Source organism: Megalobrama amblycephala, linkage group LG15 (assembly GCF_018812025.1).
Source record: "Megalobrama amblycephala isolate DHTTF-2021 linkage group LG15, ASM1881202v1, whole genome shotgun sequence".
Lineage (NCBI taxonomy): Eukaryota > Metazoa > Chordata > Actinopteri > Cypriniformes > Xenocyprididae > Megalobrama > Megalobrama amblycephala.
Window position 1 is genome coordinate 20,417,286 of NC_063058.1, and position 13,485 is coordinate 20,430,770.

A 13,485-nucleotide genomic window follows, 5' to 3' on the forward strand; every position below is an offset into this window, starting at 1 on the left:
CTCTACAGGATGAACTCTCATGATGATGATGAGGAAGTGGCCCGGGAGCGTCGGAGACGAGCCCGTCAGGAACGCCTGCGCAATATGGAGAATGATGAGTCAAGTACTACTTCAACAGAAACGAACAGGTAGATCCATCCAAAACCAGTTTTTCATGCATTTTGTTAAAAAAAAAAAAAAACTGTCGTATTATGGAGCCCTGCACATGGTAAGCGGGAAATATATATATAAATATTGTGGCCACAAATTAAGAATTTATTCCCTCATTTTAGTTAAATCGTGGCTACAAATTAAGAATTTGTTCCCTTGTTTTACTAAAACGTGGCCACATTGTAATAATTTGTTTCCTTGTTTTAGTTAAATCAAAATGAGAGAATGAATTAGTACAACATGGCCATGATTTACTAAAACAAGAGAATTAATGAATCAGTCGTGGGAATTAATTATTAATTCGTGGCCACGATTTATCTAAAAATGATAGAACAAAGGCCACAATTTACTTAATGGTTAATGGTGTTGTTTTCAGTACAGAGACGTCCTCATTGATCACCAGTTCTGCACCAACTGAGGATGATGAACAGGCTCTCTTGGACAGGATCGCCAAGAGAGAGGAGCGGAGACAGAAAAGGATGAAGGAAGCTTTGGAGAGACAGAAGGAAATTGATCCCACCATCACTGATGAAACTGTCACCGCCGCCACAGAGGACGAGCCAAGTCATAGAAACGACAAACAAGAGTCCTCCCAAAATGAGGTTCCTTCAACAGAAACCAATTCCTGGAAGGAAAAGGAAGAGATGAAAGAGGAGGAAAAGATAGAGGAAAGCAATGTGGAGGCTGAGGAGACAATCACAGTAAAGGAGGATCCGATGTCATTCACAGCAGTGGAAGAACCCAAAGAATCTTCTGAGAAGATAGAGAAACCAGAAGAGGAAGAAAGACCCCAGAGGTCCTACCTCAGAGAACAGGTCATTTCCTCAACATTTTTTGCTGTCATTCCATCTTATGATGGGTACATTAGTGATTTATTTCATGTGGTTTCTGCATTATTAGTTTATTCTGACACTTCATTTGTTACAGGAATCCATGGAGGAGAAACCCAAAGAACCAGAGGCACCAAATGAGGTATGAGGTTCTTAACAACAGTTTATAACAAAAAATTGGTGAATGCTTTTGAATTGATTTATTTGTCTGAAATTATTTCTATATTCTAGGAAGAATCTGTCAGTGAAAATATAGAAACTAAAGAACAAACAAATGCAGATTTAGCAAGTGCAGATTTAGAAAATAAAAAGGTAGAAGCTGAAAGTCTGATATCAACAAAAGAACCAGCAAAAGAGGACAAAATAGAGGTGGAAGTCTTAGTGGAGCCAGCTACACCACAGATTGAGAAGGAAGAACAGGTGGAGAAAGAAGAACATGTAAAGGAACCTGAAGAAAAACTTGTGGAGGTAAAGGTTCGAATTCAAGATGAAGCTCCAGAGAAGAAGGAGGCTGAAAAACCTGTGAAAGAGCAAGAGAAACCCCATGTAGCTGTTGAAGAAACGCCCAAAAAATCATTTAGGGAAGTTGAGGTGAAGGCCAAAACCCCAAAGAAAGAAGAGGAGAAACCACAACTGAAGAAGGAGGTTGAAGAAAAACCATCAACACCAAAGAAGAAGGTTGAGGAGAAACCTGTGACTCCAAAGAAAGAGGTTGAGGAAAAGCCTAAATGGAAGAAAGAGGCTGAAGAAACGAAGGCCAAACTTGAAGAAAAAGTCAAATCAAAGAAAGAGGAGGTATTCACCTCTTACCCTGAGTGATGCATAGAAATCGCAGACGTATGCACAGCTCACGCTTTTAATGCGCTTTTCGGTTTGACTGGATGGACACAGTGTGAATCTCATGAAACCTGTGAAGAACATGTCCAGGTCATTTCACCCCTATAAAGGATTTATCATTCTCATTAACATAATGCGAAAAATGTAATTGTTTTAATGAGAATCACCATTGAAAATGTTTTTTTAATGCATAATATAATTAATTATTTTTCCTATTGATTTTGTGGTGAAATGTCACCTGGACATGTTTTCATAGGATTAACCCATTTACGATCACATGTCACTTTGCTTTATGTATATGCAATTCTGAAAATGCAATATTTGTGTCAAAACTGCCTAGTGTTGCTCTGTTTTTGCATGCAGTGTGGTCAATTCTCCATGCAATACCCACTGAATGCTATGTTAGAAAAAATCACTTGTTAAATCTAATAACAGAAATTAAGCACCTGTTTTTGTCTCTTTAGGTTGTGGAGGAAAAGACGAAACCTTCCTTTTTACGTGACAAAGTAAGTTAATGGTGCAAATAGCATCACAGCTCTACCAGAAAGTTTGTGTTTGACAGAAGAACAGCTCAACCTGAGAATAAAATAATAAAGCTCATTCATTTTTTCTCCGTTCAAAGCTGAAAGTGTCGACAAAACCACAAGATGTAGCTGATAGCACCGCCAAAGCCAAGAAACCAGAGAAGACACTAAGGCACAGAGAGATTAATTTGTCATTTCACAACTGATTCTGTTTGCACTTTTGTTTTTGGAGAGCCACAATGAGTATAAAGCTATTTTTTCTTCACATTTTAGTCCATCCAGCTTGCGTTCTCCTGAAACAGAGAAGCAGGATCCCATCGCCAAGCTGGAGGCAGAACGCAAGCTGCAGGAGCTGAAGCGCCGGCGGAACGAGACGGACAGTGAGGTGCTGGAGAAGATGAAGCAGAAGCAGCAAATGGCCGAGGCCGAACTGGAGGAGCTGAAGAAGAAGAGGGAGGAGAGGAAGAAGATTCTGGAGGAGGAGGAGAAGCAGAAGAAACAGCAGCTGGCAGAAAAGAAAGCCAAAGAGGAGGTAAAAAAAAAAGATACAAGTATGGCTTTAATTTGCGTACTAATTCTACTTACAGTACTGCTCTGCTGGTGGGAAAGTATGTACTTTTAAGTATATGTTCAGAATACTTGATAATAGGGTTGTCAAAAGTACCGGTGCTGAAATTTTAAAAATGTGTTGATATCCGCATTTCCCCCTAGCATGTTCAGTGCTGTTGAGCGGATTTTTAAACACCTCTGATTGGCCATTGTGTTCACATGCTCAACAGATATGTCTGTGATTGGCTCCAATGATCAACGCTTCAAAAACCTTCACCAAGCACTTACACAGATACACACGGGAGCATTTGAAAGCATCCATCTATCAGCAGATATATTAGGGATCCACTGATAGATGCCTGCTTTTTTGGGAGCGTTCCCATGTGTATCTGAGTAAGCGTCTGTAGTAATGTTTGTAGATACGGGAAGAATGAGGCGGGAACCGGTGATTGTTCAACGTAACTTTAATATATAAGATAAACAAATACAAAATCAAAGTAAATGCCAGCAGACCCTCACGGACGTCTGCCGGCCACACAAACATAATAAAACATAACATAAAATCCAGGCCTGGTCCTCTCTCGTCCTTCACTGTCATCAATCCCCTTTTATGCTTCCGGAGCTCCTCCGTGAGAGATTCGAGACCGGTGCAACGCACAGCTGACACTCATTTTCACTCGCGTTACCGGCCTTGCACCGCTCCCTCACGGCTCTCATTCGCCCTGCTCGTCACACAGCGTCACATGTCTATTTACAACATGTTTTTGAAGCATTGATCATTGTAGGTAAATCACAGAAATATCTGTTGAGCACATAATGGCCAATCAGAGGCGTTTACGAATCCGCTCAACAGTGCTCAAAATGCTAGGGGGAAATGCTGGTATCGTCAAATTTTTAATATTTCAGTACCGACCTGGTATCGAAGTCAGTATTTTTGACAAGCCTACTTGATACTACTGCATAACCTGCCGTAGCGCAAAATATTTTTGGTAATATTAGCCTAAAACGTATATACAAATTCTTGATTTAAAAATTCAAAAATGATTTGGGATGCTAGTCCTATTCTGGCATACTACCTGGTAAAAATAGTATGTGAATTGGAATGCATCAAATGTGACAGAATTAAAATCTAAAGCAGACTAAAGCATACTGCGTTTTTTTAGTGTACGTGCACAGTTGAACACATAGCCTTTCAAATTATACCAAAGAGTTTAGATATACAAAGACCGACGGTACACTTATATTACTATGAACGGGAGAAAGTGCAATGTGCAATATGGTGGAATAAGTCCCGCCTTCTAAATACAAGAGCCAATCACCAATTGGTAAAGTCATTCCATCACTGCAGCTGCGTCCCAATTACTAAGATGCGATTTTATATAGTTTATACTCTTTATTATGTACATAAATGGACCACGGTGAATATATTTAGACAGGTTGTGAACCCTGTTTTGTTTTCAGACAGTTGAAGTCTAGTACAAATGTTACTGCCGCTTGTCAACGGCATCTTCTATATGCTTGACCATCCCATTTAACAACATTCATTCCAACCTTTGCGGCCTGGCTCAAGGGGCCATTTGACAATTGGAATTCAAAAATGTGTTTTGTGTGAACGGCCTATCATACACTTTTTTTGTCTTCTTCTCTCCGCTAAAATGAACAGGAAGAGAGGAGGAAGATGAAGGAAGAGATAGAGCGAAGGAGAGCAGAGGCAGCTGAGAAAAAAAAACAGAAAGAGGAGTCGAAAGAAGGGAGCAAAGCACCATTCATCGCTCCAAAGGGCGCTTCTGCAAAAGTCAGTGACTTTCTGTCCTATTCTAGTGTCACTTACAAAAAGCATCATAGTATTACCATGTGGTCATGGACATGGTACTATAGTAATGAGTTTTGTGTGATACACTTTATAGACTACTATATTTGTTTCATTTGTTTGACAGATTGGTGAGAAAGCAGAATTCCTGAACAAATCTGCTTTAAAAAGGTTAGAAGTAATTTTATAGTGTGTGTTACTCAAACGTTGAACACAAACTGGGGTTTGGGATGTACTGAGTTGATGCTGTTTTTTATTTACACCAGTCCGGTGAAGACGTCACACACTCCATTAGTTTGCAAGATTGGAAACAGACTGGAGCAGTACACTTCTGCTGTTCAGGTGAGGAACAGTAAACACTAGAGCGGCCATCTCTCGTTTTTGACTTAGTATGAGACTCTTTATCTGTTCAACAGACCAAAGAAGTGACCAGATCACCCAAATCTCCCGTGGACGTACCTGTGGCTGAAGGGCTGCGGAGCATCAAGAGTATGTGGGAGAAGGGGAATGTGGTCAATCCCACCCCGAGTCCTGCAAGCCCCCCAGCAGTCACCAAGGTACAAGAGGAGAGAAACTGTTTTAGTACATGACCGCTGAAAGAAGCCGATAAAGCAGGATTACTTTGTCTGAAAACAGAAGTATAAATTTCTGATAACTGTCCTATCAGGAAACAGCTGGTCTGAACATCGGTGTGGCTGGTCGCATTAACAGCTGGAAAACCAAGACTCCAGAGCCGAAGCCCACTGAACCGAAACCAGCCCCTGAACCAGAAAAACCACCTCCCAAAACAGTGAGTCTTGGTTTTGTCTATCTATCGTCTGTCTGTGTAACGTAAACCGACGTAAACCTCACTCCCCTGATCTCAAGAGGTGCTCTAGTGACTGACTCCCATGCCGTTGGACACGGGTTTGAGTCCCTCTTAGAGTGGGCGTTTCAAACAGGAGTGGTTACATTGGTGCCGTGACCCGGATGGGAGTTCGGTTTAAGGGGGTGAGTGTAACGGACGTAGGCTGGTAAGAGCGGTAGCAACTGACACTAGAGACTGCAGTCTTTACCCTCCTTGTTAGAGGGCCCGACTCCCATGTTGGCGGACCGGGGTTCGAATCCCGCTTAGAGCGGGTGGTTCGAACAGAAGGGGTTACATCTGTCTATCTATCTGTCTGTCTTATTTATATACTATTATAGTTTTATTTTAATTTTAGTTTTTGTAAGTCTATGATGTGCTTTTGTCATTTTATTTTTTTTAAATAATTCTATATAGGTTTAATTAAGTTTTATACCAGTTTTAGTTTTTGTAAGTTTAGTACTTCAATTTAAACTTACAAACCTGATTCCAAAAAAGTTGGGACACTGTACAAATTGTGAATAAAAACAGAATGCAATGATGTGGAAGTTTCAAATTTCAATATTTTATTCAGAATACAACATAGATGACATATCAAGTGTTTAAACTGAGAAAATTTATAATTTTAAGGGAAAAATAAGTTTTAAATTTCATGGCATCAACACATCTCAAAAAAGTTGGGACAAGGCCATGTTTACCACTGTGTGGCATCCCCTCTTCTTTTTATAACAGTCTGCAAACATCTGGGGACTGAGGAGACAAGTTGCTCAAGTTTAGGAATAGGAATGATATGCGTTTGTCTAATACAGGCTTCTAGTTGCTCAACTGTCTTAGGTCTTCTTTGTCGCATCTTCCTCTTTATGATGCACCAAATGTTTTCTATGGGTGAAGGATCTGGACTGCAGGCTGGCCATTTCAGTACCCGGATCCTTCTTCTACGCAGCCATGATGTTGTAATTGATGCAGTATGTGGTCTGGCATTGTCATGTTGGAAAATGCAAGGTCTTCCCTGAAAGAGACGACGTCTGGATGGGAATATATGTTGTTCTAGAACTTGGATATACCTTTCAGCATTGATGGTGCCTTTCCAGATGTGTAAACTGCCCATGTCACACCGACTCATGCAACCCCATACCATCAGAGATGCAGGCTTCTGAACTGAGCGCTGATAACAACTTGGGTTGTCCTTGTCCTCTTTAGTCTGGATGACATGGCGTCCCAGTTTTCCAAAAGAACTTCAAATTTTGATTCGTCTGACCACAGAACAGTTTTCCACTTTGTCACAGTTCATTTTAAATGAGCCTTGGCCCAGAGAAAACGCCTGGGCTTCTGGATCATGTTCAGATATGGCTTCTTTTTTCACCTATAGAGTTTTAGCGGGCGAAGGGCGAATGGCACGGCGGATTGTGTTCACCGACAATGTTTTCTGGAAGTATTCCTGAGCCCATGTTGTGATTTCCATTACAGTAGCATTCCTGTATGTGATGCAGTGCCGTCTAAGGGCCCGAAGATCACAGGCATCCAGTATGGTTTTCCGGCCTTGACCCTTACGCACAGAGATTGTTTCAGATTCTCTGAATCTTTGGATGATATTATGCACTGTAGATGATGATAACTTCAAACTCTTTGCAATTTTTCTCTGTGAAACTCCTTTCTGATATTGCTCCACTAGCAGCAGCATTGGGGGAATTGGTGATCCTCTGCCCATTTTGACTTCTGAGAGACACTGCCACTCTGAGAAGCTCTTTTTATACCCAATCATGTTGCCAATTGACCTAATAAGTTGCAAATTGGTCCCCCAGCTGTTCCTTATATGTACATTTAACTTTTCCGGCCAACTTTTTTGGAATGTGTAGCTCTCATGAAATCCAAAATGAGCCAATATTTGGCATAACATTTCAAAATGTCTCACCTTCAACATTTGATATGTTATCTATATTCTATTGTGAATAAAATATAAGTTTATGAGATTTGTAAATTACTGCATTCCTTTTTTTATTCACAATTTGTACAGTGTCCCAACTTTTTTGGAATCGGGTTTGTATTTCAGTTACAATTTAAATTTTTGAGCTTTTTTTTAAGTTAAATTTTTTTATGTAATATTTAAATTTTATTTTATTTCAGCTTTATTTCAATTATTGAAAAATATATGGTTGTTTAATGCCACCTGTTGGACAAAGTGGAAATAAAAGCTGGTGAGATATCAGAGATTTATGAACTAAATCAAGAGATATGGAATGTCTCAAATCTTCTCTCCTGAGCTTTATTTCACTCATGGCTCTATGTTACTCTTACCAGTCTTCAAGATCACTTATACTGTAACACACATACATTAAGAAGTGAATGGGAGACTAATTATTTAAGATACAGACACTGATCACAATGACTTGCACCATCTATGATCATCAGAAGATCCTCTCTGCAGAGATTTTACCTACTTTGATAGATGCGTTTAGAGTCTACAATAGACAATGAATACTATAATACAAAACTGACTGTGTCTGAAAGGGCATTTCTTTAAAATTAAAATTATGAGATAAATTAGGTTTGGTTCAATCAATTTTTATTTAAACTGGTATCAGTTTTAATGTGTTTTTATGCTTGAAGATCACAGAACATTAGGGAGAACCAGAGCTGTAACCAGGCCTAAGTAAACTCTTATATTCTGTATGGTACAGGGTGGCCCTCTAGTGAGTCATTAGTGTATTGCATTTGATCATCTGATTCTGGTTTAAGAATTACAGCACTCACATTTTTTTCAGAATAAAATATTTGCTTTCTTTTTAAAAAAAAAAAACAAACAAACAAAAAAAAACTTTTTCTTTATTAGAAACAGCATATTCTAAAGAAAAAAGTTAACACGGCTGCAAATACAAGAAACAGTAAACATAAATTGAAGAAATTAAAAAATGGCAGAGGGAATGAATAGAAAACTAAAGCAGAAACGCAAATCCTTAACTCAAGCACAAAAACAAACCAATAACACGCCAGAATTCTAGATATGTATATGATTGTAAGCACATTTGTTGGTCATTATTGTTATTTAACATACTTGAAACTGGGCTCCATCTTACCACAAAAGTATTCAATTGAAGTATAAGGGAGTAATTTACTTGTTCCACTCTATAAATCTCTTGGACTCTTCGGATCCACTTTGTTCAATTTTGCTGTGTTTAAGTGTGCTGTAAAATAAATTGTACTTAATATAGACAAAATATTGTTCTATATTTCATTAATAAGTTGGGTACCACAGGATGTACCTTGGCCATTTTGAGTATGTACCACCATTGTACTCATCAAAGTACCTTAGAGTGAGTACCATGTAAATACAGTAGTACATGGTAAAATGGTAATCATTCTATATGGTTTTATCAACAACCTCAGTATTTTTTAAATACTATTGTGCTATATTTACTGATTTTTATCTCTATCTCATTCCCACTCCTCTAGCAGTGACCTTTTCTTATCCCTTTCCCTTTTCTGTCACACTGCTGTCCGCTGTTTTTCCTCTGCTTCTATTCAATCCCCCTCTAGAAAGGTACATTTTAATACAGGAAACATATTTTAAAAAATCCATTAACAACCAATATGCAAATCTAATAGAGGATGGTTTGTGATTTTGTGTTTTGACAGGACCAGAAGCCAGCTGATGTCACTAAACCACGTGGCCCATGGGAAACAAAGGGCTCCACACCTGCCAAGGTGAGCTAAGTGGGTTGAAATAAAAGACCAAAGAGATTCCAAAAAGACTGTTCATCTCAGTGGTTCATTTTATACTATACAGGTGCTGGTCATATAATTAGAATATCATCAAAAAGTTCATTTTTTTTATTGTAAATTATTTTTAAAAATGAAACTTTCATATATTCTAGATTCCCTACATGTAAAGTAAAACATTTCAAAAGTTTTTTTTTTTTTTTTTTTAAATTTTGATGATTAGGGCATACAGCTCATGAAAGTCCAAAATCCAGTATCTCAAAATATTAGAATATTTCCTAAGATCAATCAAAAAATGGATTTTCAAAACAGAAAAGTTCAAGTTCTTTAAAGTATGTTCATTTGTACACTCAATACTTGGTCGGCAGCAGATATTACAGCAAATGACTTGCTCCTAGCACAAATTACAGCATCAGTGAAGTGTGGCATGGAAGTGATCAGCCTGTGGCACTGCTGAGGCACTATTGAGCCTTCAGATCATCTGTATATTGTTGGATCGACTGTTTCTCATCTTTCTCTTGAAAATATCCCATAGATTCAGGGGTCAGGCATGTTGGCTGGCCAATAAAGCACAGTAATATTACACTTGGAAGTGGTTTTTGCACTGTGGGCAGGTGCTAAAGTCCTGCTGGAAAAGGAAATCAGCATCTCCATAAAGCTTGTCAGCAGATGGAAGCATAAAGTGCTCCAAAATCTCCTGGAAGATGGCTGCATTGACTTTGCACTTGATAAAACGCAATGGACCAACACCAGCAGACGTCACGGCCCCCCCAAATCATTACTGACTTCAGAAACTTCACACTAGACTTGCACAAGCACAAGCAGCTTGAATTCTGTGCCTCTCCAGTCTTCCTTCAGACTCTGGTACCATGATTTCAACATGAAATGCAAAATTTACTTTTATCTGAAAAGAGGACTTTCAACCACTGTTCACTGTCCAGTTCTTTTTCTCCTTAGCCCAGGTAAGAAGCTTCTGATGTTGTTTCTGTTTCAGAAGTGGCTTGGTTGTCCTTTTCCTGATGTCTGAGTGTGGTGACTCTTGATGCGCTGACTCTGGCTTCATTCTATTCATTGTGAAGCTCTCCAAGTGTCTGAATCGGCTTTACTTGACAGTATTCTCAAGCTTGTGGTCATCCCTGTTGCTTGTGCACCTTTGCCTACCCAATTTCTTCCTTCCAGTCAACTTTGCATTTAATATGCTTTGATACATCACTCTGTAAACAGCCACCCCATTCAATAATGACCATCTGTGACTTACTCTCTTTGTGGAGGGTGTCAATGATTGTCTCCTGGATCATTGCCAAGTCAGCAGTCTTCCACATTAGTGTGGTTTCAAAGAACAAGAGATACCCGAAATTTATACTGTAGGGATGGTCATTTAATGAAACTCAAATGTAAATATTCTAATATTTTGAGATACTGGATTTTGGACTTTCATGAGCTGTACGCTCTAATCAACAAATTAAAAAAAAAAACTTTTGAAATGTTTTACTTTACATGTAGGGAATCTACAATATATGAAAGTTTCATTTTTTTAAATAATTTACAATAAAAAAATGAACTTTTTCACGATATTCTAATTATATGACCAGCACCTGTATATAACAACGGTTTGATGTACAATGGTCCATCAGCACACCTGTATCCCATCATCCCCTTCTCAGTTGTTATGACTAAAATATTCTGTCAGATTAAGATGTGTGCGAGTATGTGTGCTTATTTTCTGTTCTCATGTTTAATTTCCCCCCAATGTTAACAATTGCTCATTTAATAGTACCAAAAATACCAACACAATCTCATGGCAATTTGTAACTATTTTGATTCTAAAAATTGCACATTTTCATGTTTCACATTGTATAGATTCATATGAAAATGTAAAATAGGTTTAAAATACCTAATGCAAGACTTTTTCAAATCACACTCTTGTATTGCTTTTTGTCCCAGGTGTTTGCAGCCAAGAGTAAATTCGTCACAAACGGTGAGTGACTTTTACAAGTGATCGTTCATCCAAAAATGAAAGTTCTGTCATCACTTACCCTCAAATCTGTATGACTTTGAGATATTGTCAAGAATGTTTCAACTGTTTTTGTCCATACAATGAAAATCAAAATGAGGTCCAAAAAATAACATAGGTCCCCATTGACTTTCACTAGACCAAAAAGACATTTTACAAAATATCTAGTAGATTTGCTCCCTAAAGGGTGGAGCAGTGGGAGGTTTTTTAACTGACAGTGCGGTGACAGCAAATGTCTGAAGTCATAACTCTAACTGGTCAGCGCGATCGCAAATCTCTCGTTCACGTATCATGCCACCCTATATTTAAAGCCCCGACCTTGTTCTCCTGAATTGGTACTCCGTGGACCGCCGGCGTGTCAGGCATAATTCCAGCGTGTTCATTTCACCCAGCACCTCCCGTGTATCATTGTGCCCGTGACGTGTTGCATTCCCTGCCGCAGCTGTTCTGTTGTGTTACTGCATGGACGTGAATCACTGGATTACCATGATGTCACACAGCAAAGCAGTTTAATATTTAGAGTTACAGAAGGGATAAAAGTATCACATTATGTCACATTAACCGCCTTAGCACCCACTTCTAGCACATATTCTGACAGTGATCCTGCTTTTGTGGTTTATTATAAAGAGATATTAGCGAAAAAGTTAGCAAAGAAGCTATCTTCCCTGGTCTTTCAGCTGAACATGTCCTTGAGAGTCACAAGGATGACAATGTACTAGATAAATGTCACACTTGTAGCACAATTTCAGACCTTGTGTGTATTCGTCTGGGTCACGGCACCAACGTGTTAACTCACTAACTGGGAACAGGTGCGGATGGCTGGTCTATTTGCTTCCGTGTATTTGAAGAAGTGTTGAAAAAGCCTGCTGAGTTATACACATGACGTATATGGGGCAAATGTAACTCTCCTGTATTGTCTCTTTGCTAACTCATTAGCACATTAACAGCGTGTTCCCTTATGTTCTGCAGGAACAAGAAAATAAGGACATCTGAATGACCCCAGATCAGCTGAAATGGAAGACGCTTCCTTAAAATTTGCATAATTTTGCAACTTCAGGACCCGGATTTTACAAGTGGCAACCCAACACAGCACAAAATAAAAATCATACAAAAATAAACAAAAATGTGTTTAAAATCACACAGGCCCAATAATGCATATTAAAGTGTTAGTATTACTGTCAATGCAGATGCATTTGACAGAGTTTAATTGGACGCAAGTGTTTAAGTGGAAAGTGTTTTCACCTCCCTTTTAAACATTGATTAGCCTATTTATTTTGCTATCTTAACTATGCATGATTATATGGTTAGCTGCATTTAGCATTATTTTTTTCCCTGCTGTTCGCAACCATATATGATGAAAAATTCTCATTTGCACATAAACATTTTACATTTGTTAAATCAGAAAATAATTTACAATAAACAATTATAATACAGTTACAGCTACCAGTTACTATTAGAACTAATAGATGCGGTCACATTATTCTATTGTCAATATAGTGTAGCAAAGTATGAAGCACCGCTCACACACAGTGTTGGGGAAAGTTACTTTTAAAAGTAATGCGTTACAATATTGCGTTGATCCTTATAAAGTAGTCTCGCATAGTCAGACCTTCAGACTGACGGCAGAAGCTCTGGATTCTATCGCAGCCTTCATTGGCCAAGGACCGCCGAGAGGACATTGGATTGACATGTAACGCAACCAATCAGAGTTCATTTTGCTCCGCGTCATGCGTGAAAATGTAAAGTCGATGTCCCTACAATAACAGACCGGCGTGCATCTAATAAATCATTCATTCAAAAACATTGTGCAAGTTTACTGTCACAGTGGAGCTGCAACTAAACATACTTTTGAAAATCCAGCGTTTAGTTGATCCTGATATGCGCTCATTGTCACAGTTGTAAAAACGGCGGCGTTCTTCTTTCACGAGGGGGTTTAGCGTCAGCATTTGTTTCCAGGTGGACCGTTAAAGAATGCAATACAACACAAAGTCTCAAAAACATCCTGTAGAATTCAACCAACCAGATGACGACTTCGATACTCCTGAATTGTTTCCAGATAAATGTGCCCTATGCATCAGACGTTCAGCCAACGATCCGTGGGTGTGACATCTGAGGCTGAGACTACCTAAAAAGTAACAAATTGCGTTACATAGTTACTTTTTATGGAAAGTAACCGTGTGTTCACACCGCCGCCGGCAAGAGCGTCAACA

The 13,485-nt window shown here is 38.9% G+C and overlaps 1 protein-coding gene across 2 annotated transcripts in view; it reads left to right on the forward strand.

The window, feature by feature from the left end:
• cald1b (caldesmon 1b) overlaps positions 1–12,393 on the forward strand; it is a 44,686-nt gene extending 32,293 nt beyond the window's left edge. The window contains exons 4-18 of one of the 2 annotated variants that reach the window (XM_048157788.1): positions 9–128; positions 527–965; positions 1,078–1,122; positions 1,212–1,775; positions 2,282–2,323; positions 2,440–2,513; positions 2,615–2,873; positions 4,554–4,685; positions 4,828–4,871; positions 4,967–5,042; positions 5,117–5,257; positions 5,368–5,490; positions 9,178–9,246; positions 11,206–11,239; positions 12,245–12,393. In XM_048157788.1, the coding sequence (XP_048013745.1) occupies positions 9–128; positions 527–965; positions 1,078–1,122; positions 1,212–1,775; positions 2,282–2,323; positions 2,440–2,513; positions 2,615–2,873; positions 4,554–4,685; positions 4,828–4,871; positions 4,967–5,042; positions 5,117–5,257; positions 5,368–5,490; positions 9,178–9,246; positions 11,206–11,239; positions 12,245–12,258 (2,176 nt within the window). In that variant the 3' untranslated portion in view covers positions 12,259–12,393. The remainder of the gene's footprint in view (positions 1–8; positions 129–526; positions 966–1,077; positions 1,123–1,211; positions 1,776–2,281; positions 2,324–2,439; positions 2,514–2,614; positions 2,874–4,553; positions 4,686–4,827; positions 4,872–4,966; positions 5,043–5,116; positions 5,258–5,367; positions 5,491–9,177; positions 9,247–11,205; positions 11,240–12,244) is intronic. The other variant, XM_048157791.1, reaches the window with a different exon arrangement.
• Positions 12,394–13,485: the final 1,092 nt, after the last annotated feature.